This window comes from Centroberyx gerrardi, chromosome 14, assembly GCF_048128805.1.
Source record: "Centroberyx gerrardi isolate f3 chromosome 14, fCenGer3.hap1.cur.20231027, whole genome shotgun sequence".
Classification (NCBI taxonomy): domain Eukaryota; kingdom Metazoa; phylum Chordata; class Actinopteri; order Beryciformes; family Berycidae; genus Centroberyx; species Centroberyx gerrardi.
This window is the reverse complement of record NC_136010.1, coordinates 17,624,787-17,647,269: the sequence shown is the minus strand read 5'-3', so window position 1 is coordinate 17,647,269 and position 22,483 is coordinate 17,624,787. Positions and strand designations below refer to the sequence as shown.

Sequence of the window (22,483 nt, the reverse complement as noted above, 5' to 3'; positions counted from 1 at the left end):
TGTAATTTGGAAACATTTTAACATTTTCATATTGAAAATATGAAATTATAGACATTTCAGACTATATAGGTTCATGCTTGTTACTTCTGTAATCTTGGAAAACCACAACACAGAACTGTTCAGCTTGAGTAAAAGATTCAAAATCACATTGGAAGAGACTGCTGTTTAAATTCGGTTTAACCATTTAACCTTTCAAATCAGGTTAAACATGTACATTTTGTTCAGAACATATTTCCTGTCTGTATTATTATAATTGCTCTTACTGTGTAATTCACAAATATTTGGGCAGCCAAACACATAGGGCTAATGAATCACTTCAGCAGCTGATTCTTGGATTGTTTGATGGTGATTTTTCTGAGTGTGTTGTAGTCTTCACTTCGAGGTCATTATATGTTAAAACTACATGTTAAAACGTAATACTTTATTAAATTATAGTTCTATCTGTCCAAATGTTTTTCCAGCCTATAAAAAAAGATGGCAGAGGAGTTGTTCAATCTACCTGATCTACCTGGAGCTCATAACATATAGTCAACTCATCTAACCATTCTCTAAAGAATGAACACATAATATTGCATTTACTTTGTGACTGACTCTCAAATCAGGCTATATGCCTACTATAGCCTAATATTCAAATCAGGCTACACAAGATATTCCTTTAATTTTCCTATAGGTACTTAAATGTCTATGGTTGGCCTATTTAATAGTGGTTCAGCTATACTGATCTATTCTCCTAAGGGGTTTTATCAGTTCATCATCATTTCACTAAAACTATAGTATATCTCCCCCCTGGCAGTAGCCTCATATTTCATGTTCTCAGATTAACATTCATTGTTATAATTAAACTCTATTGCGAATATAACGATATATAAAGTTAATAGGCACAGGAGCAGGAGCCATCTACTGTCACCGTCTGTGGACCATTGAAGTATTAGGATATTATCTCTATAATATTATATTAGCTCTGGATCCACTGGAACACTAATGAACCCACAGTAGGCTGAGTGGGCGGGGCTGACCCGGAGGGGCGGGGCGGTTGAAAGGTCAAAGTTGAATGAATTTTGTCTTTTGTGCTAAGCAGAAGAGTGGAGTCCGACCGAACAGCCGTGTCTCTTCCCTCTTCCCCGAATCCTTTTAAAACTCCCTCCCGAACCTCTCCCCTTCTACCCTTGCCACCCTACCCTCCCCCTGAACACACTTCAAGGGACGGTTCGGGTAAGACTGCCCGAAACGGGGCTTTTTTTCTTCTAGAGTGAAGGACAGGGCTAACTGTGCGCCTCACTGAGCTCCCTAGGCCGCGGTTCTCCAAGGATCCGGCTATTTCCTGGAGCGGATGATGCTAACGTTAGCGAGCTGTTTATGGAAAATTAGCTCACTGTTATGTCCGATCACGTGTTAGCTAGCCAGCACTGATCAAGTGCATTTTGCAAAGGAGATAGTTAAATGGAATATCCATACTTACGTGGCTAGATAAGTACGAATTTCAGAAATTAGACATGTAACTTAGCTAGTAAACCGAGCTAGCGTTAACTGGCTATGATGCTCCCTAGCTGGTAGCGTTAGCCTTTATTTAGCCAACGCTCTCAGAAATGGGATTTGCGACGTTATCCCAGGAGCTTGCTGCTGCTAGCGACGGTAATTGAATCAAATGTAACGTACTATATAACCTATATACTGATAGTTACGTTATCTTATGTCGAGGCTCTGATAATAATGCGACGAGGTTTGTTTCCACAGCTGTTCAATACCAGAACATACACTTGGTCTCGGTGAGACAGTGGGTCATTGTGCTAACGTGAATCAGTGGTTATTCGACTTGGGCTAGCCTAACGTGAATTATAGGCATGAAACGTCTCATTCTTTCAAAATGGCCAATGTTATGAAAGCACAGTGGTCATTCTACTAGCTGCAACACGCGAAATAACTGCTAGTTGGCACACAGGACATCTAGGCTAATCTATTACAAGATGGTGACTGACTGGATAGCTATTTCTCATGCCATTAGCCATCATGTCATTTATCTGCACTGTTGTCACTTTTGCAGTAAGCAAGTATTTGTTTTCTGTTTTGTTGAGCTAGCCTCACAATTCCCTGTAAGCACATGTGCCTCTGATCCTTTTCCCATATACAAACTCTCTTGCAGACGTTACATCTGTGACTAAAGATTCTACTTCTTGGCCAGTTTAGTGTCTGGATTCTGCCGCAGCTATGGACTCTGGTGTGGTTGAAGGAGGACTTAATGTCACCTTAACCATTAGGCTACTCATGCATGGGAAGGTGAGTGTGCGTGCATGAGATGTTTGATAACTGTTGTGGGCATAATACCAGAGGCCCCTCTCTAATGTCCCATTCACTGCTTAATGTGGTCTGGGTAATCTGCTCTGTAATCAGTGTAAATTAAAACACTTCAGGCTTATTCAGCTTGTCACAATTAAGGGTGCGGATATTGCTTCATCACACATTTTTGTTCTCTTATTTGTAGGAGGTTGGAAGCATCATTGGCAAGGTAAGCTTTTATTTCTTTGAGAATGATCATGATCCTACAACTTTTCTCTTGGTTTGTTTTGTAAATATTGCCTGTCTGTGCTGTCTCTACAGAAAGGAGAGTCGGTTAAGAAGATGAGAGAGGAGGTAAGATTTGTTATGGCTGTAGTTGCTGAAGAGTGCTATGCAGCTGTGGTCAAAGACGTAATGTGAATAGATTCCCACATTAGAAAAACCGTACACGCTTCAATAACTTTGTTCCCTATCTAATTATGTAGGCCAGTGTTGTTTCTGTGACATTGACTCATGCATCATAAGATAATGATGGGACTGACCTAATACTTCCTGCTGTCTGACGAGTGTGTGTTCTTCCTCTTGTCCGTGCAGAGTGGTGCCCGAATTAACATCTCAGAGGGGAACTGTCCTGAGAGGATCATAACCCTTGCGGGACCCACCACCGCCATCTTTAAAGCTTTCTCCATGATCATCGAGAAACTGGAGGAGGTTGGAGCTGCTCACTACACTTTAAATGAGAGACTTTATAGTAATAGAATGAACAGCTTTACATTTTCTTAACATTTTCTAAGTCTTCTTGTCCCTTCTCTTCCTCTCCAGGACATCAGCAGCTCAATGACTAACAGTACGGCCACCAGCAAACCACCAGTCACCCTGCGCATCGTTGTGCCTGCTAGCCAGTGCGGCTCACTCATCGGCAAGGGTGGCTGCAAGATCAAGGAAATCAGAGAGGTTTGCTGCTACATTCAATTTTCCTGAAATCTTTGAACCAGTGTCATAATCCTGCTGTGTCCTGACTCCTGTTGTGTGTCTGTCTCCTCAGTCGACAGGAGCTCAGGTACAGGTAGCAGGGGACATGCTGCCCAACTCAACAGAGCGTGCCATCACCATTGCAGGGACCCCACAGTCCATCATTGAGTGTGTCAAGCAGATCTGCGTTGTCATGCTCGAGGTAGAGACTCTATTCAGTCTAGTGCTGCTATGACTGCTTTTCAGTATTGACTGTTTTGGAAATTTGATGCGACAGTTGTTGAGATTCTTGATGTATTTTTTTTTTTCCTGTGAATTACTTGAGTGATTTTTCTGTAGCCAATGGTGGATATTTCTCTTTTCTCAGTCCCCACCAAAGGGAGTGACCATCCCTTACAGACCCAAACCCTCAGGCTCTCCTGTCATCTTTGCAGGTGGTCAGGTAAGCAACCAATGAGTTTGTTTGCTTCTTGAGGTTGACACTGTTACTACATGGCCCCAAGAGTCTTGTGTTTTTGGAGAGAGAAATTCCCACCGTGTTATGGAAGCAGTTGTGGTAAAAGGCATTTGTCCGTCATACATAGTTGCTTGTGTGCTGTCTGTAGCATGTCTGGGCTTTGTTCTTGTATCAGACCAAGGACAGAGGTCTGATGGATACTGGCGTGCACTGCGTGTGACTCTTTATCACACCCTCCTAAGTGCTGTTCTCTCCTTGCAGGCATACGCTGTCCAAGGGCAGCACGCCATTCCACAGCCTGATGTAAGTGAAGGTCCCTCTGTAAGTGATCCCATATATTTGCAAGTTCGGTCCTGGGTAGCCATGACACCTTCTCACTTCCATCCCTGTGACTCCTATTTTTCCAACCACCGCCTCACATTGACATCCATTTAATAGTCTCAAAGATTACTTGTTTAAAATGCTAACATGGATTTTTTTTTTTACCTTTTTAGGCTAATGCACGGGTCCCATCTTCCATTTCATATTTTCCTCTCATTATCACTAAAACTCCTTTATAAAAGGGGAATATGACTAAATTTAAGCTTTAAAATGTCTCTGTTGTAGCATTTTCCCCATTCATGATTTCCTCTGTGCTTGTGGTTTTTCTTTTGCCTTCTGTATCCCTTCCTCCGTTGTTTAAACAGCTTACCAAACTTCACCAGCTGGCCATGCAGCAGAGCCCCTTCCCCATTGCACCTAGTAACCAGGGCTTCCAGGGTAGGTGGACAGACTGAAAGCAGGAATTTGATTGCTGTAGATTTGTATTGGTCCACTCAGACAGCATACTCATGGGGTTCCTCTGTATTTCTGCAGCTGGGATGGATGCCTCTGCACAAACTGGCTCCCATGAGCTGACCATTCCAAACGATGTAAGTCCCATCAATTTCTTTTTGCTGATTTACTTTTTTTTGCCACTATTCACCAGCTGCTTATTGTTGGCTTAGCAGAGAACCATGCTGCCTGCTTTCAGGTGTATTTTTGTCATGTACTTTTCTTGCTGCCTACACTGTTCCTCTGGAGGGAATGAGTATGCTGTTGTGTTCTCACATGTTTTCTCCTCCCCTCAGCTTATTGGCTGCATCATTGGCCGTCAGGGCGCTAAGATCAATGAGATCCGTCAGATGTCAGGGGCTCAGATCAAGATTGCCAACCCTGTGGAGGGCTCCACTGACAGACAGGTCACCATTACTGGCTCCCCCGCCAGTATCAGCCTGGCTGAGTACCTGATCAATGCCCGGTAAGAGACTGTATACTAGCACAACACATCCATCGCTGCTCAGTAAGGTGATAGAAACTTACAGTGAGCTCCATAAGCTTTCAGACACAGATTTCTGATGTTTTAGGTCTGGCTTTGTTTACTGTGGATCTGAAATGACTAAATTCAGTGATTAAAGTGCAGGTTGTCGGCTTTAATTTGACGGTATAAAGACTTAAAACAACAGTGTTTTTCTTACAGCATCCACTTGTTTCAGCATTTTACACATTACGATTATATTCAGTAGTCAAATCAAACCAAACACTTTACCCTCAAAGTCACTGTGTCAGTTCAAATCCAAAGTAAAACACCAAGCAGTGTATCGCTGTCCAAATATTTAAGGAGCTCACTGTTTGATCGCAAATATTTTGAGTAAATGTTTTTGAGGTTTAAGTTCTTTTTTCTTTTTTTAGACTCTCCTCTGAAGCTACTGGATTGGCAGCCAACTGACAAGGAGGATCTTCATCAGCACCTAACGTAACCCCTCCCCCTACTTTTTACCAAGAGGTCCCTTACTGAATTTAATGCAAAAACCAAGTACTCTGAACTCACCGTTTTCCGCTCTCCTTTGGTTAGACACCTACTCAGCTGTAATTACATCATCAGTATATTGGTATTTTATTTATTTATTATGTTTTTAAATTCCCTTTGCATATAGTTTTTAAAGATATTTTCTTCTGTTGTATTTTTTTCTTCTTATTTTGCTGTATATCCGTATGACCTTATTGATATAGCTGAAACGTTTTGGAAAAATCTGAAAAGGCATAAATAGTGTTTTTTATGTCAGATTTTTCTTAGAAAATGTAAAAATGAAGAAAAAAAGACCCAATAACATTATAGATGGACTGTTCTTTCCCTTCCTTTTTAAATATCTATTTATTTTTATTTAATACACCACTCCTTGTGTTAGAATTCATTGATATTTGCCATCCTCTACCTAAAGCTGTACTGAATGAGGCATTGTGGGTAGAGGGTTTACGTGGGTGTAAATGATCTACACTTGAAGATGTGTGCGGGAAAATGGTTTTAGTCAGAAGGCAATTTCTCCCTTTTTAAAGTGGGAGTCTAAAGGAGTATTTTAAGCTGCATTATGTCTCACCTCTAATTTGCTGTATAATTCTTTTGTGTCATTCCTGTTTCCATCCATTTTATTTCTCAATCAGGACTTTTGAGCATTGTTGTGTATTGGATTCTGATAGGGTGGGTGGGCCTTGGTCACCTGGAGCGGGCCTGACAGGGGAAAAATATTTTCTTTTCTCTGAAATTACTAAGATGATAGTAATGATGATGATGATGATAATAACATTGAAATGTTTGTTTTAAATAGAGAAAATATTTTTTTTAACTGCAGGGCTGGGGGATGCTGCAAGGGGCAAAACTAAAAGACATATTTGTCTTTATAAGTATATTATGCTGAGGTATTAAATTAAGATTAACTAGAAGGAGAATTATAGAATTAACACTAGTTTCCTGCTATCCTTTTTGCCTGGGTCAGATTTTATTTTTTATTATTCTTTGCAGGATGAAGAAACTCACGTTTTTTGTGCACGTTTTCAAACTATTGTAGATCTGGGTGCAATTGAATTGTTGAAGAAATTAAAATACAGAAATAAAAAAGATGTGAAATGCTGAAACTATCTCCGGTCATCCATATGTCGTAATTTTTACTTTTTCATAAAGGCAGCCGACAAGACACCTTTGTTTGCCCGTTATCCAGCTCAGATTTATAAATTATCCAAAAAACAAGGGCCTGTCTTGTGGGTGGTAATTCCTTTATGGCATGCAAGTGTGAAAGGGCAAAGTGTTTAAGCTATGAAATTACACTGAAATGTTTTGGACATGCTGAAAATCATTGAATTATTCATGTATTTCTGGTCCAGCTGTCCTATACTCCAGTGAGAAATAGCTACATCACACACTGTAGCTACATTACATTTCCTTGCTTTTCAAACAAACATCACACACAGATTTTACCAATACATTATTTATTGTTGCTCATAATATTTTGATTTTGATATAATTCCTATGTTACAGGTACAATGTGCAATGCTGTATAAAAACAAAACCTCTATTCAAATCCAAAGGATACTTACTGTTCTACTAGTACCACCATAGAGAAGTGCTCTATTCTTGATCTGGCTACTTCCGCTGTAATCGTAAAGGGATAGTTCAGGTTTTTAAGAAGCCTTCCAGCATCATGAACCAGGAGTCCTTTCAGTCCGTCACAGAAGCACCTGCCCCAGTGTTTGCCTTGTTGAGATAGTTGAAACAGAAGTTATTACTTTGGTTAGCAATGCTAGTGCAAGTCAGAGGAGCTAGAACTCATTTCTCTGAGCAAACACATGCAGCACCTTTAAAATTCTTACCCTTGCATTACTAATAAATTATAAACAAAAAGCTAATAACTCCTGCTACAAAAAAAAAGGTAGAGCAAACAACACCGGTAGAAAGTGCTTTTTGGATGAACTGAAAAGACTCCCAGTCCAGGACAAAATCTGACAAGCTTCATAAAAACCTGAAGCGTGTCTTATAAGCAATGTGTATTCGAAACTCAGTGGTAGGAGGATAAAAAAAAAAGAATAACATAAATTTCACCTACTGAGAACCCTAATTAAGCATCATGATTGATGTTTTAGTGAGATTTTCATTCCATTTTGACATCATTCATTTTTTTTTTTTTTTGAGTGCCAACAACATTTATTAACAAAAAAACAAAAAACTAAGTTTAACGAAGTAATACTTTCAGGATTAAAAAAGTGTAAACTTTCTCACAAAATATAAAACGGACACATCCAAACCATAAATTATAAGCATGTGTAGTCATGCATTTGTTCATAGGGCTGCATACCGTTTAGTCTTACATTTTTTTATCTTACACATAAAATAAATTTAGATATTTCTCATGTGGTATGTAATGGATATTTACATTATTATTCATTAGTATTTGATGCATTAGTGTATGGAATATCAGGATTCTCCCAGAGTGAGGGTTAGGGTGTTTAAAGGACAAAGAGTGTTATCTTGTGCGTGCGTGTGCGTCCGTGGGAGGGTTTTTGCTGAACTGGAGCAGTGGCTAAAGGTACCTGGGTAACTATTCGCCTAAACTCTCTATCGAAAAACCCTACTGAACTTAAATGACATTTATCTGATGTCACAAGCTGCCAAAATAGATCTGATGCCAGGTTATGACAAATGTCCTATGTCATCTCGTCATCCAACCAAATTAAGAGACACCATAAGTCAACTTGTCATAGTCTGAGTAGTGTGGTAGGTGTGACTCCTTATGACAACAGTAATGTACTGCACTGACAGATTGGTGTACGCTCGTGATGGACGATAGCTGTAGGTCTTGGCTAGTGTCCAGTGATCTATGGAGGGCCTGTGTGGGGCGCCTGTGGGGACCCCTGCTGGGGTGCAGGCTGAGGCAGCGGCACCCAGGCTCCAGCGCTGGGGGGGCGACTGGGCTCTCCGCTACCTGACTGATCCAGCTCAGCGCTGTCGCAGTCAGAATCGTCACACAGGGCCCGACTCTGAGGGGCGGAGAGAGGGAAAACATGTCATACCTGACCTGCAGCAGACATAAAGCGTTTTGGGAGTAAGTGGTTTTCGCTATAAATCAGGGGAATGCATTCAGTTCAATCTAAGATGATGACACAACCTGACAGAGCGGTGCCAGAGCGAAGCTGCTTTACCTCATTAGGATTCTGCCCAGCGTCCAGCTGAGCTTTGGCCTGGCCCAGCGCTCCTTCTCTCTCCGACAGGCCGTCGGAAGCCTGCGCCGGGTCAGTGTTGTCCGCCGGGATCTCCGACCCCTGAGACAGGAGGTCGTCGCTGCGGTCGTCCAGCCTGTCGTCCGTGTTGGTGCTGACCACGTCAGGCGTGCCGCTGTGAGAGTGGTCAGTGGTGTGGCCCTCCTCGCCGTCCGATACTGACAGGTTCTCTGAGCTGAAGGTAGACACCGACTGACACTTTGTGATGCTGGTCGGACGTCTGGAAAGATCGGATAGAATAAAAAAAACACCAAACAAAACCACCTTTTACAATCACTGAAATGAGAATGTAAAAGAATCACGCAAATCAGTAACTATTGTAGCTATTAGTTCAACAAGGACACACAGGAAAGATGGCATGTGGGAATGTATTCCAATGCTGAAGGACAGCAACTTACTCACCGTCTCCGTGGCAACTCAACCTCACTGTCAACTTCACCCTCCTCCTCTTCTGATGACACTCCACGCCTCTGTAGTCAGAGACAGGAAAAATGCTCAAGTGAAAATTGTCCAAGTGTTTAGAGGAGAATACTGTGGAATATGAAGTTATTCGGCACTGTACCTGTTTGCGTGTGATAGCTGCCCTATACAGAATGGCTGAGGGTGTGAGGTGCTGACTCCCAATGCCCCCTGACGCCCCCCGAGGCAACCTCACAGCACCAGCTCCCTCTTCCTTGTCGTCCCCATCGTGGGGCAGGCGTGGAGAACCCAGGGACCCCCTCCCTGCTGCCGCCCCCCTCCCACACGGTGAGTCTGGGCTGCTGGAGAACGGGAACGATGCGGCGTCCTCGCTGGGAGTGTCACTGCGCGGAGGGGTTTCTGTGAGGTCGTCCAGACCGGCCGCTCCGGCCTCTGATCCCCCTAAGCCCGCAGAGGCACTGAGGCTTCCCCCTCTCTCCAGCCCGCCCACCGAGGGCTCCCCTTTCCCCTGGCCCTCGGCCTCCAGCGTGGTGCAGATGAGGTCGGGGCTGGAGGAGGAAAGCTGCCTCTGCTGCTGCTCGTGGCTCAGGCCCCGCAGCGCTGCGCTGGGCTCCAGGAGCTGCTTGGAGGGGTTGGTGGTGGAGCCGTTCGCCTGGACAGAGGCGTCCCTGTTGGGGGAGGACTGAGTTGCCTTTAGTCCAGCCAGGTCCCCGCTGCTGCCTTTGCCAGGCTTGCGATGGCGGGTCTTTACCCTCCGAGACCGGCTGGGAGAAGTGGAGCTTCTGTTGGGGCAGGCTGGGATAGTGACCTGCATCACAGAGGAATCCATTTTGGGAATGATGACCTCAGACTTGAGTATGTCTGGCCTGAAAGAGTGGGAGGGAGTGGTCAAAAACTATAATCTACAAAATTAATGAAGATAAGATATTTATCCCTAATTGTTACAATCCGAAGAGTATCAAACTTTTATTAAATGACCCTTGAGTTGAGCTCTCACACCTCTTTCCTGAGGGCAGCTTCTGTGGGACATTTCTCTTCTTGATGAGTTTGTCCATGGAGTTGGAGGAGCTGCTCTGTCTGGAGCTATGGTGCTTGAACAGACCTGGATACTTCTTATCCAAAGACTGCTCTCTCCTGGACAATGATACCAAATTACACCAAAATGTAATTGCATTGTAGGTGGCATTATTTGGACCACTTTGCAAAGAACATTGGCATGACTTAATGTATGTCAACAAGTAATTAGAATATCTCCAATAACTATAAATATTTTATGCTAAAGATCCTTCATGTCTGCCCTATGTGCAGATGAACAGAGGCCTAACTGTGTGGATGGACCTATCCATACCTCTGCAACTCTTTCTCTTTGAGCTCCAGCTGCAGCATGACAGCGTTGAGCTCCATGTAAAGGTTGTTCGCCCTCTCCAGTTTCCTCTCATAGTGCTCACGGATGTCCAGAGCATGCCTGAGAAGAAAAAAGGCTGCTGATGACATTGTGCATACGCATGAGGGAATCCAAATCCTCTACAATAGAAATGCACTCTAGGCACTTATTTCATCCACAAGGGTGGACAAAGGAGGGACATTGAGGAAATGGGACCGAGTGAAAGTGGCCTTAAAAACTAACCTGGTAACAGTAGCAGTATGTACTGGACGTTACTAATCTGCTCTAGTGAGAGATCCTGGGGAAATACAGACCTGAGCTCCTCTCTGCGCCGGTTGATCAGCTCCTCATCCAGTCGGTGGATGCAGGTTCCCTCAGATTTAATCTTCTCGAAGTGCTGTTTCACCTCTTCCCGCCATTCAGCCTGTTGAGTACACATTCGTTAACTAACTCTGTCTAACCAAAGTTGAATTTAGAACGAATTCTCTTTCTCTGTCCTATTACAGTGCATGCATATGTGATACAGGTATTCCTCTACCATGTGTGAATCAGATGGTGAATCACAGCAGTAACTGTACCTGAGACTTGAAGTATGTCTCTTGTGGGGTGGAGAGTACATCAGCTGATGCTATATCCAGATGAAGGAGGATCTGACGGAAAGAGGGCCTATTCCTGGGCTTACAGTTCCTGCAAATCCAAGAATGCATTTTCAGAGGGATAACAGCGTACATTTACGATGCGCTATAAAATCAATAAAGGTCTTAATGGGACAATTTTACTTGTTGAACGTTTAACAGGAGACAAACGCCTCCCCATGCAACCATTCTCAATCCTCGCTTCTACTAATCTTCATCTGCTCATTTTCTGCCTCTCTTGTCTCTCTCCCCTTGCCTTGCTCGCTCTTTTTCTTTCCTTCTTCTTCCATCTGTCCCTTTGTGGGGCGTCACTCACCAGCACTGTCTGAGGAGGATCTTGAAGCCGTCGGGGCAGCTCTCAGGAATGGGCAGCTGAAGGCTGTTGTTTCCCACGCCCCAGATGATGGCAGACGAGTCTACATCCTTATAAGGGATCTCTCCAGTTAGCATCTCCCACAACACCACTCCAAAGGACCTTTGAAATCACAAACTATTAACTTACAATACTGATATCTTATCTGCATGTCTACTGTAGTGCAATGCAATTAAGATAACTGCTGTTCAGTCAAACAAAATCATACTCTAATGCATCTATCAAAGTGATGTGTTTTTATCTCTTTATCCCCTTAGATTCTTTTTTATTAGAGTAATTTTAATTAAATTTTTATTTGACTTACCAGATGTCCACCTTTTCTGACACTGGCTCATTGCGAATGACTTCAGGAGCCATCCAAGCTACGGTGCCAGCAAACGACATCTTGGTGCTCTTATCACTGAGCTCCTTGGAGGTGCCGAAGTCAGAGATCTTCACCAGGTCATCGTGTGTGATCAGCATGCTGCAAGAGTGACATTATCATGCTAGGTTCTTGGGCCAAACAAAAGTCCATTTTACATGGAAATAATAGGAATTTACTTTCTGGTCTTGTGGTCCCTCGGGCTCATTACTTACTTGGGGGACTTGAGGTCTCTGTGGATGATTTTGTGGAGGTGTAGGTAGTTCATGCCACCAGCAATGCCCATGGACCAGTCAACCAGGAGGGAGGGGGTGATCTTTCGGCCAGCCCTCAGCACCTCATACAGCTGGCCTTGGGCACAGTACTCCATCAAGATACAGTAACAAGGAGCCTGGGTGCACACGCCCCTGGGAGGGAAAGCAAGCCAGTCAGATTAAGTGGCATGGGTGACCAGACATAGAAAGCAGTATATCATTTTCATTGCATTTTCATGATCGGCATATTGATACACGACTCTGGAGATTAGTATGGGTTTCCTCACTTGAAAGTGATGATGTTGGGGTGCTTGAGTTTGCGAAGGTGTTTGATCTCAGTCTCTTTGATGTCCCGCACTTTCTTCACGGCCACGTCTTCTCCGTGGAACTTTCCGAGGAAGACGGCGCCCTGCGCCCCGCTGCCCACCCACTGCAGGTCTGAGATTTCCTCAAAGGGAACCTCCCAGGACTCTAAATATGGACCAGCAAGTCGACAAAACAAAACTAATTTGAAATCAAGTTGAAAGGTTGTGTTGCACAGTGTTAGACAAACACTATATAACAGAATTGTTCCATCTACAGTTTTTGTGCCTACTAATTGTGGTATAAACAGGTGAAAGGATTAGGAAATGGACCAAGTGTATGAATGGACCAAATGTCAATATGCATTCTTGCTGGTTTACACAGAGAGGAGGGGGGCGGAGCAAATGACACTGTGGAATGGGCTGCGAGGGCAGAATTACATTTATTATACAAAGCTGCTGCCATCTTTAAGCACCTGGTCTATTGACAAGCTATTCAAATAGACAAAAACATCACTATCCACCTGTACAAGGATAAGTGAGCAATAGAGAAGAGCAACACCCCACTTCTCACAGTCTAATCTGTCCATCATCCGTAAAAACGACACTACATTAATGACTGAGAGCGTGGGACTAAAGAGAGAGATGAGCTGGGTAGAATAAAAATTGACAAGCGGATCAATTCTTCATGAGGTCCAGTGAGCTGTTGAGATCTCCAGAGAGCTGGAGCTGTGTCTGATGCGCATGACGCCCCGCTACCCAGCTGTGAATTTTCACTGGGGGTTGAAGATGACTGTGAATGAACAGGGCTGATGAACTGGTAAGCGGTGTCACACCATGTTGCCAGTGGAACCTGGCGGCAGTCAGAGAGCAATGAAAATAACGGAGAGCGAGCCTCATCCATGGGCTCAGCTATTCATCAGCTATGATGCATCTCCATGGTAACGAAGGCAATGCAGCAACTTGATATATTGAATGACTGACATGTTAAAGTCACCAACTGTTTTGACTCATACATCAGAAAATAGCTTCTCATTGGCATTTAGATACAGTGTTCTACTTACAGTTACCTGAATCACTATCCAAAACACAGCAGAGAGTCAGATATTGAGATGGAATGCTTTCATACTGGCTTCACCTACCTTCTTGGCTGTGTTTGTGTTCAGTGGAGTAGGCCTTTCCAATCATGGTCCAGACTGGCTTCAGGCAGCCAAACAGTCCCTCCAAAAAACCTCCACTTCCTGATTGTAGCCGGATGTTTTCCGACTGGCTGCGGACGGCGCCGGCCTCCGAGCTAAGCCCCGCCTCGGCCCCGCCGCCGCACTGGCAGGCCTCATGTTCATGCAGTTTTAGCACACTGTTGTCAAAGTGGGCTGGGGGTCCATCACTGGGGGTGGGGCTGCTGCCGCCCGGCCCCCCCTGTCCACCGGTGTCGATGGACAGCACGTTGCGCAGGACACACTGTGTGGGGGTCAGGTCAGTTTCGGGGGTGCAGGCGGGGGTGTCTCCATCGAGCCGTCGATAGGGGGGTTCTGAGATGGGGGTGCTGAAGCCTGAGAGGGAGGGGGAAGGGGCGCGGGGCTCATGGATACAGGTCCCACTCATCAGGGGGTTCCCCAACACCGCAGGTTAGGGTGGATGGAAGATGAAACGATGAGAAGGAAGCCTTAAGGGGGAGATTTAGGAGGAAAAATGCATTAGAATATATAGTCAGTAATATAGAGCTATTTCATCACTCACAGTATGTAGTAGTAGTAGTAGTAGTATTTATTCTATTCATCTTAAAAACAAGTCTACTGTTCCAGATGAATTTCAGCAATGGACAGTCTATTTGTTGGAGCTGTCCAGTGCTGAAAACGACAGCTGTCTGAGGTTGCTGCATCTCATTTGTCCTTGTCAGTTCAACTTTTCTTTCATTCAGCAAAGAAAAAACGCCAAAACAGCAGCCAATCAGTGCGTCCAATCCTCCAGTTTCCCACTCAGTCTCCACAACCAAATTCAGTCTGAATCATTCCAGTGTCTATGAATGGGATGACCAGCCGGCCCAGTGGAGCCATCATCACCTAGAGTGGAGATGGGCTTTATGAATGAATCAACCAAAGCAACGTTGTACCGTCCACAACCCTGTCACCTATCCTCTGCCCGTCCCTCTGAGGAACATCACTGCTCCTCTGCCTAACAGCATCAGATTAGGCCAGTCGACAGTGACCATAAGTCGTTCGTCATTCAGCGAGTGAAGAGCATTGTGTGCATCTGAAGAATATGACGAATTGCATAACCACCCGAATGCGAGCATGAGTGTGTGCGTGCGCGTGTGTGTGTGTATGAGAGAGAGAGAGAGAGAGAGAGAGAGAGAGAGAGAGAGAGAGAGAGAGCACATGTACCCAATTCACATATAGCCCACATCAGCTCCATATCTCGTACTGCACCACTGCATGAGAAGAACCGCGACGGCTGAGCGAATTGAAAGCGTGAAAAGAGGGGGGGAGAAGAAAAAAAAAAACACAACACCGGGCCTGTGGGAAGGAGCAGTGCACACAAACGCAGGAAGATCAATCTTTAAATAACCAAGGATGTGATGATGACACTCAGTAGCATCATAGCCGACGTGCATGAATTGAAGCCCGAACCCTACTATGCTCCATGCCAAGTAAAACTGCCGCAGCGTCTGTAGATTTTACTGAATGTTGGCATCAACACAAATATTTCGTAATGTGGGCTATCTCAGTGCACACATATGATTTTCTAGCATTAATCGACGGTGATTCGTTTTTGGCAAAAAAATAATGCATTGGTGCAGTGTGAGCAGCGTGTACCGCACCAAGCGAAGGCATCATACCTGAACGTCCTGTAATACCTGATTTCTTATTTAATCAGCATTAATTGGATAGCATGACATTCCCATACCTTTCTGCCTGGTTGATGTCGCGTTGTCAAGTGAGGGGTGGGCTCGGCTTGCTATACTTGCGGTGAAAATGAACAGATCGTTGTTTGTCTTGTCCGGGTTGCCTCTTGTATTTTGAGTCCCCCTACCCACGAGTTCACGTTATCAGGATGAATCCCAGCGGGCAAATTGTGTTATCAATAACCGGGGACCCATGCAACGTGAGACGCGCTGGGTTTGGGGGAGGGAGCTGTCTCCTTCCCAGTGCTGAATTGACGTCACGGAAATGCAAGATGCCCCACGAGGGGGCGCTGCTACCGCCCTCTGCAAAAACAAGGATGTAGGCTACCAGTTTCCATCATTACAGCATCCTTCCCGCTCCCTAAATGTGTCGTGATGTTATGGGCGCGCTTCATTCACTGATTCTGTATTTAGAGCCGTCCTTCGGCCAGAAGGACCGGGTTCAAGCCCCGTGTCGGCGAACATCCGCCCTGCTGAAGTGTCCTTGAGCAAGACACTGAACCCCCTCCAGCTCCAGGATGCTGTCCTGCAGCTGACCATGCGCTCTGAGTCTGACCTCCCTGCTGAGGGGGGAGAGGAAAGCGAAGTTTTCCTGCGGGGATCAATAAAATATCATCACCATCCTCATCCTCACCATCACGATCATGACTCATTCCCAACTGTGTGTTTAGGCTTATCACATGTCCATCAACATGACGAATGAAGATCATTTAAATAAGGAAGAATTTCAATGCAAAGGAAATGTAATGTGGAACAATATGATGAAACTTAATGAAATAAACCAAAATAAAATAATTACTTGTTTTCTGACATCAAAACTCCACCAGCGGCTGCTGGTTTGCTGTTTGGTTGGATGTAATGTCACTCTTCGTCCTGAGGAGGGCAGCATATCGACCTCTGCCTGTGGATGTGCGCGTTGTGAAAACACTCCGCACTGTTTGTCCCTCGTTGCCTCCAATCCTACCGTGTACGGCGGGATTCAAGCTGACATCAGGCAACCAACAGTAACAGTGCATCACTAGTAGCTTACTTCTAGTTTGGACAACTAACAGCTGATTGACCGTACTACACAGGATAGCACAGGTAATTTCCAATACTAGTCCGACGAATGCCAGTGTAGACTTACTGCCGAAGCCAAATTAATGTCAATGGAAACTTATAGTGCCAGTTAGCAAACTAGGTTAGCTAACCAGCTACTCATAGCACGTTAGTCGCACTCAGTGGCTACTGACTTAGCTGTAGCTACAATCAGCTGTTGAGGTATAGTAATGATGGCTTCCACTATAATTTCAGCTGAGTAACCTGTGTGTTAACGTGTTTTCCAGGTGGCGGTGCCAGGGGTCTCGCTGTGTGAAAGATGTGTTCACTGTCTCTGTTCCCCCCTCCGCTGCCCTCTGGACAGACCACACTGTGCGAGTCCAACAACGAACTGCTGTCAGGAACCGCTATTAACGACTCTCTGAAACAGGTGAGAGAAAACAACTTTTAAAAACTATACTCAAGTTAAGTTTATTTCTATAGCCCTTCATCACAAAGCAAAGGATTTTACAGAGAGCGAGCCTACCCAGATTTAACAAATCAACAATCAATCACAAAAAGATAGAATGATAACATTTTCAGTGACTTCAGAAACAAATGTTGTGGATCAAAAGTGAGTGTGGCAAGGGACCTACAAGGTTCCTGTGGGTGTGGCAAGGGTCCAAATTTATTTATTTTACTCTCTTCATCCAGAGAGTAGTTAACTGTAGTGTAGGTAAATCTATCTGCTAATGTGTGTATTTTGTACCTTGGAAAGGTGTTGTGTGGCTGTAATTTAAAGGTACATTCTGTGGTCGTGTGTTTTCTGTAGGAGTCCAGTCCTCTAAGTCTGCACTTCCCTCGGGAGTCACTGAAGCCCCACAGTCGAACAGAGAGCAGCAGTAAGGCAGCCTTCCTGGACCACAGTGAAACGCTGTGGATGAGAAGTGCAGCAGCATGGTATGTAACACACACACACACAGTCACACACACACAGATAATTTTCACAACTCATCTCTCTGTGTTCCAGGCGGGACGCCGGCCTCAATGGGCTACTGGATGAAATTGCCAGCTCAAGTGCAGAGGGTAAGTGAGGCTCCAACAGCTGCTGTTGTGCTTGAAAACATAATGTCTCACATTATGCCTGATCCTGAATATGCCTGATGACATATAACCTTTGTGCTTGTGTGTTCCCAGTGCCCAAATGGCTTTCAATGAGTTCTGGCTGTGTCCTGGCGCTGCTGCGATGGGTCTCTTCTTTCCATGGCTCCCTGTTTCCCCACCTCACAGTAAGTTGTGCCCATCAGTCTCAGTATGCTTGATTATAGAGGAGTTTGTGTCGGGACATTAAAATTTGTATTAATTGCAGCTGTTCATCTCATTCATTCTTTAGCTGAGTAGTGAGGACATGATTGCCGAGTTTTCCCAAGTGCTGAACTGGTAAGTGCCGACCTTTGATAATCTGTAATTTATTTTTCCTCTCAAAGGGCCAGTCTCTAGGGTGGGACTGCCACAGAAATGAAAGTATGGGATTGAAGACGTATATTTATTATTGTGGAGAAACTGATAAGTGGAGCTCTTGATGAAGGGGCTAACAATATTTTGTGTTTAAATGTAAGTTATAAAATGGATTTTGAACCTGGGGAAGGTTGTTTGTAGACAACCTTCCCATTCACAGTACTACTTCTCTTTAAGAATAGATTGTATGTATACTCATGATTGGTATTATGTTCCTAAAATCCCATATTGTGGTTATAAAATTGTTCAGCCAAATGCCAATAAATGACCTTTTTCTACTGTCTTCCCTCCTGCTTAACCAGGCCGGACTGTGCAGTGCGAGCCTTTGCCTGGCATCCTCATACAGACAAATTTGCTGTAGCCCTGCTAGACGACTCCATCAAGATCTACAACCCTAAGAGGTACCATAAAAGCTTACAGGGTGTTGGTCTTTGAAGTGCATTTTACAGAAGATCACAAATCACCTTCCATAAAAACAAAGATAATGAGGCAGAAGATTGTCTACCAAGGCTTAACAGTGTAAGATGACAATAATTAGATGGAAAGATGGAAAAGAGATACATTTTAAGTCTACATTTTAGAAATAAGTGCTGTGGTGTGTCGCTATTGCAGCCAGATAGTGGAGTTATATGCAAAGGTTTGCCAGCTGTAGTGATTTTAGAGATTGTTGGTTAAAAAGAGGAGACCAGCCTTGGGAGAGGGTGTCAGCAGGTACATGACAACAGAGGAAGTCAGCAATATGGTTTAGTGCTAGTCTGTAGAAGTATATTGATGCCAGGTTGAACCTCTGATCCTGATCACAAGAAAGCTGTATGTCTCCATGACAGACTGCAAACAAATCCTATTATATTTCACAGCAATGTTGTTCTGTGTCATTCTCTGACTGCATTGCCACTGCTGAGTCTCCTTCTGTATCATGAGCTCTATAAAGGTGTACTCTCTGTCTCTCAGTGCCACAGCGCCTACGCTGAAGCACCGTCTACAGAGGAGTGTTGCTGCAGTGCAGTGGAAGCCGCTGTGTGCTTCTGCCCTGGCTGTCGCTTGTCAGAACTGTTTGCTGGTCTGGCATGTGGACCCGTGCTCACTGTCGACCAGGTAGGTGCATTCACATGTGCACATAGGCAAGCATGCACGCTACTGCATTACACTGTTCTCTTGTTTTGCATTGGATTTTTTTCTTCATTGTACACGTTTCTCCTGCTCCACCCATGCAGGCCCTCGTCTGGTTGCGCTCAAGTCTTGTCCCATCCTGGCCACTCTCCAGTCACGTCCATCGCCTGGGCTCCAAGCGGGTCTCTCCTGGTGTCAGCCTCACCCATGGACACCGCCATGATGGTATGAACCAGCAGCCTCACTCTCTAAAGTTAACTTCACCATGCAAAAAGTGATTCGCACAATGTTTTAATGAATCCATTATTGAGTTTCTGTGGTCTGTCCTCTCTTTTGCGTCAATTTCTACGTCAGTTATGGGACGTAGCGGCAGAGAGCTGTGTGCCTCTTCACCGTGTGGGAGGAGGTGGAGTCACCTTCCTGTCCTGGTCCCCTGATGGCAGCCATGTGCTGGCCTCAACACCCTCTGCCCTGTTCAGGTGAGAGACGACACTTCATAGGTATAGTCAGAGATTGGTGGTTTCTCAAAGAGGCTTGAGAGCTGTTATAAGCGTTTATAATCTTTGTAATCAAGTGTGTAGTGCTGGAATAGCGCATTCCGAGTTAAATCTATGTAAAGCCACCACTGAATATTTATGAATTTTCCTCATTTTTTATTAGTGTTCATGATGTCTGGACCTGAGTCATTTGCTACATTATAATTGAGGTCCACTCACCTGTCATGAATATTTATGAACATGTAAGGGATTAGTGGCTTAGCCTGGAGTATAGCAGGCATTATAAGATAAGTACACACAAAGTGAAGTTTTAAACTGTGTGTGTTACACAGAAAAATAACTAGTTTCTGCCTGTTTCTTCAGGGTCTGGGAGACCAGGATGTGGACTTGTGAGCGTTGGCCATGTTTGAAAGGGCGCTGTCAGGTGATACTGTGCACCACTTTTCACAATCGTTGTTCAGTTAGGTAACAACACAGTTTTGATTGGCCTGGACATGGGGTAATTCATTAATTATGGGTCTGATCTTTTCGGTGATTAGTCTGGTTGTTGGAGTCCAGATGGGAGCCGACTTCTCTTCGCTGTACAGGGAGAGACTGTCATCTACGCCCTGACCTTCACTGACACACCAGGTTAGAAGTCACACTCTGCATACAATGCCAAACATATCAGTTATATTTTAGAACACACAGTTTTTTGTGACAGTTGATTTGACCCATGAATAGTTCTGTTCTAAAATGAGATATCAACCATTTGAGAAAAGTGATACCTACCCTCAAATGATGGTACTTAAAGAATATTGAGTAAAGGATATGAGGTAACTTAAGTCTTTGGTTGACAAAAGTTTTTGTTCTGTTTTGTTTTGTTTTTTTTACTTCATATCAACCCCCTCTCCCACATGTGAAGAAACAAAAGGTTACAAAAATCAATAAATAAAAAATAAACAACCCAAACAATAGCATTTTGTAATAGAAGTCTCCATGTATTTTTTTTCTGTTTTTCTCCAGGAGTACCTTCAAGCACATCAAAAGGACCAAAGGCAGCAGCAGTGGTGGCTGACCTATCGGAGACAACCTTTACCACGCCAGATGGAGACATCATGTAAGAGGGGCTCAAGTAGAGTCTAGGTTAGCCGGTGCTCTGGCTAATTGGCCATCCTTTAGCCTCAAATGTCAAACACACTCCGAAGTGACCCTAAGTTTTAGCTGCACTCATCTCTGTGTTTTTACGTGTCTGCCAGTGTCGGCGGAGAGATCCAGTCTTTAGCCTGGGACCAAAGAGGAGAGAGGCTTGCAGTGCTTGTCAAAGGTCAGGCACATTTCTCCTTGTTGTCCTTTGTTCACCCTGCTATCTCCTATTTGTGTCCAGTATTTCAGTGGTCTTATGTTTTAGTACATTTTCTGTAACTCGCATATTTTGACATTGTGGCTCAGTCTCAGTCTTACCTGTTTATTCAGGTGATCCACAAGCCGCAGATCGTCCAGCTATGATTGCTGTATTCAAGACAAGAACCAGCCCCATTTTTGAGCTCTTGCCATGGTATGTTTTTTTGTGTGTGGCTGCATTTAAAAATTGTGTGCTTTAGTAGTACTATATTCCATACTGATGTATATATCTCCTGTGTTTCCCCCTAGTGGTTTTGTTCAGGGGGAGCCTGGCACAGAGCCAAGACTGATGCAGTTCCACCCAAATTTCCATCATGGAGCCCTGCTCACTGTGGTCAGTTTCTCCCTAGAAAGATCCTGTTGCTCCTTTCATGTTACAGTCATTTGTTCAAGTAAATGATGTGGTGATTTCAGCTGTAAATGATGTTGACAGAGAAGATTTCTGACTGGTGAATATTGACTATTCACTCTCTACTCTTCCACCTCCCAAGTGACTAAAGTGATGTTTCTCTCTCCGTTCCCAGTGTTGGTCCAGTGGAAGAATTACCCATGTGCCTTTCTACTTCCTGAGTGCTGGAGTCCCCCATCTTGGCCTCAGTGGTAGCCCATCACTGCCACACCTCCAGGAAAGGCCTGCTGACTACGCCAATCAGACCCTCTATACAGAGCTCATCTCTTGACCAGCTCCACCCCCCACCCCCCCCCATCACACACGCTCACTCATCATTTTTTGTGATTACTGATTGTCAATAAATATGTAGAAAGTTCTTGCTAAACTAAGACTTGCTGCGTCTTTCATGATTTGTCAAGCAGTTGTACCTGATAGACATGATTGTGGAGTTATGAGCTGGATCATCTCCAGAGCATATATACTGAACAAAAATATAAACGCAACACTTTTGTTTTTGCTCCCATTTTTCATGAGTTGAAATAAAAGATCTAAGACTTTTTCTATGCACACAAAAGGCTTATTTCTCTCAAATTTTGTTCACAAATTTGTTTAAATCCATGTTAGTGAGCACTTCTCCTTCTCCGCCAAGATAATCCATCCACCTGACAGGTGTGGTATATCAAGATGCTGATTAAACAGCATGATTATTGCACAGGTGTGTCTTGGGCTGGTCACAATAAAAGGCCACTCTAAAATGTGCAGTTTTTATCACACAACACAATGCAGACACAGATGTCGCAAGTTTTAAGGGAGCGTGCAATTGGCATGCTGACTGCAGGAATGTCCACCAGAGCTCATGTTGCAGCATGATAATGCACGGCCCTGTGTTGCAAGGATCTGTACACAATTCCTGGAAGCTGAAAACATCCCAGTTCTTGTATGGCCTGCTCACCAGACATGTCACCCATTGAGCATGTTTGGGATGCTCTGGATCGGCGTGTACGACAGGGTGCTCCAATTCCTGCCAATATCCAGCAACTTCGCACAGCCATTGAAGAGGAGTGGACCAACACTCCACAGCCCACAATCAACAACCTGATCAACTCTATGTGAAGGAGATGTGTCGCACTGCATGAGGCAAATGGTGGTCACACCAGATACTG

The 22,483-nt window shown here is 44.3% G+C and overlaps 3 protein-coding genes across 4 annotated transcripts; 2 read left to right on the top strand and 1 right to left on the bottom strand.

The window, feature by feature from the left end:
- The first annotated feature begins 1,077 nt into the window (after positions 1-1,077).
- On the top strand, positions 1,078-6,634 carry pcbp2 (poly(rC) binding protein 2). 2 transcript variants are annotated; one of them, XM_071894567.2, is made up of 13 exons: positions 1,078-1,212; positions 2,141-2,274; positions 2,480-2,503; positions 2,596-2,628; positions 2,869-2,985; positions 3,097-3,228; positions 3,320-3,448; positions 3,614-3,688; positions 3,965-4,006; positions 4,390-4,462; positions 4,559-4,614; positions 4,813-4,982; positions 5,414-6,634. In XM_071894567.2, exons 2-13 carry the CDS (start codon positions 2,206-2,208, stop codon positions 5,448-5,450), a joined length of 957 nt encoding a protein of 318 aa, XP_071750668.1. In that variant the 5' UTR covers positions 1,078-1,212; positions 2,141-2,205; the 3' UTR covers positions 5,451-6,634. The 2 variants fall into 2 exon arrangements, with proteins under 2 accessions (XP_071750668.1, XP_071750667.1); XM_071894566.2 differs by having other exon boundaries at positions 3,965-4,024.
- Positions 6,635-8,368: 1,734 nt separating this feature from the next.
- On the bottom strand, positions 8,369-14,104 carry map3k12 (mitogen-activated protein kinase kinase kinase 12). The gene is made up of 13 exons (XM_071894555.2): positions 13,642-14,104; positions 12,485-12,668; positions 12,159-12,350; positions 11,887-12,045; positions 11,526-11,684; positions 11,153-11,261; positions 10,889-10,998; positions 10,539-10,655; positions 10,190-10,324; positions 9,333-10,056; positions 9,173-9,240; positions 8,693-8,990; positions 8,369-8,530 (listed from the first exon to the last, which is right to left on the bottom strand). Exons 1-13 carry the CDS (start codon positions 14,102-14,104, stop codon positions 8,369-8,371), a joined length of 2,880 nt encoding a protein of 959 aa, XP_071750656.1.
- Positions 14,105-16,364: 2,260 nt separating this feature from the next.
- Positions 16,365-21,694, top strand: aaas (achalasia, adrenocortical insufficiency, alacrimia). Its single transcript, XM_071894559.2, has 17 exons — positions 16,365-16,487; positions 16,730-16,872; positions 17,254-17,381; positions 17,452-17,507; positions 17,619-17,710; positions 17,815-17,861; positions 18,242-18,340; positions 18,891-19,034; positions 19,154-19,274; positions 19,404-19,528; positions 19,910-19,970; positions 20,086-20,176; positions 20,552-20,645; positions 20,785-20,852; positions 21,002-21,083; positions 21,179-21,263; positions 21,454-21,694. Exons 2-17 carry the CDS (start codon positions 16,762-16,764, stop codon positions 21,607-21,609), a joined length of 1,560 nt encoding a protein of 519 aa, XP_071750660.1. The 5' UTR covers positions 16,365-16,487; positions 16,730-16,761; the 3' UTR covers positions 21,610-21,694.
- Positions 21,695-22,483: the final 789 nt, after the last annotated feature.

Coding starts and splice junctions, on each gene's coding strand:
- map3k12 (XM_071894555.2), bottom strand. CDS start 14,104: ATGAGTGGGACCTGTATCCATGAGCCCCGCGCCCCTTCCCCCTCCCTC. Junction 10,656..10,888: donor CGGCGCAGAGAGGAGCTCAG/GTCTGTATTTCC, acceptor TTTTCTTCTCAG/GCATGCTCTGGACATCCGTG. Junction 8,531..8,692: donor CTGGGCAGAATCCTAATGAG/GTAAAGCAGCTT, acceptor TCCGCCCCTCAG/AGTCGGGCCCTGTGTGACGA.
- aaas (XM_071894559.2), top strand. CDS start 16,762: ATGTGTTCACTGTCTCTGTTCCCCCCTCCGCTGCCCTCTGGACAGACC. Junction 16,873..17,253: donor TTAACGACTCTCTGAAACAG/GTGAGAGAAAAC, acceptor TGTTTTCTGTAG/GAGTCCAGTCCTCTAAGTCT. Junction 19,035..19,153: donor CCGTGCTCACTGTCGACCAG/GTAGGTGCATTC, acceptor CCACCCATGCAG/GCCCTCGTCTGGTTGCGCTC.
- pcbp2 (XM_071894566.2), top strand. CDS start 2,206: ATGGACTCTGGTGTGGTTGAAGGAGGACTTAATGTCACCTTAACCATT. Junction 2,986..3,096: donor TCATCGAGAAACTGGAGGAG/GTTGGAGCTGCT, acceptor CTTCCTCTCCAG/GACATCAGCAGCTCAATGAC. Junction 3,689..3,964: donor TCATCTTTGCAGGTGGTCAG/GTAAGCAACCAA, acceptor CTCTCCTTGCAG/GCATACGCTGTCCAAGGGCA.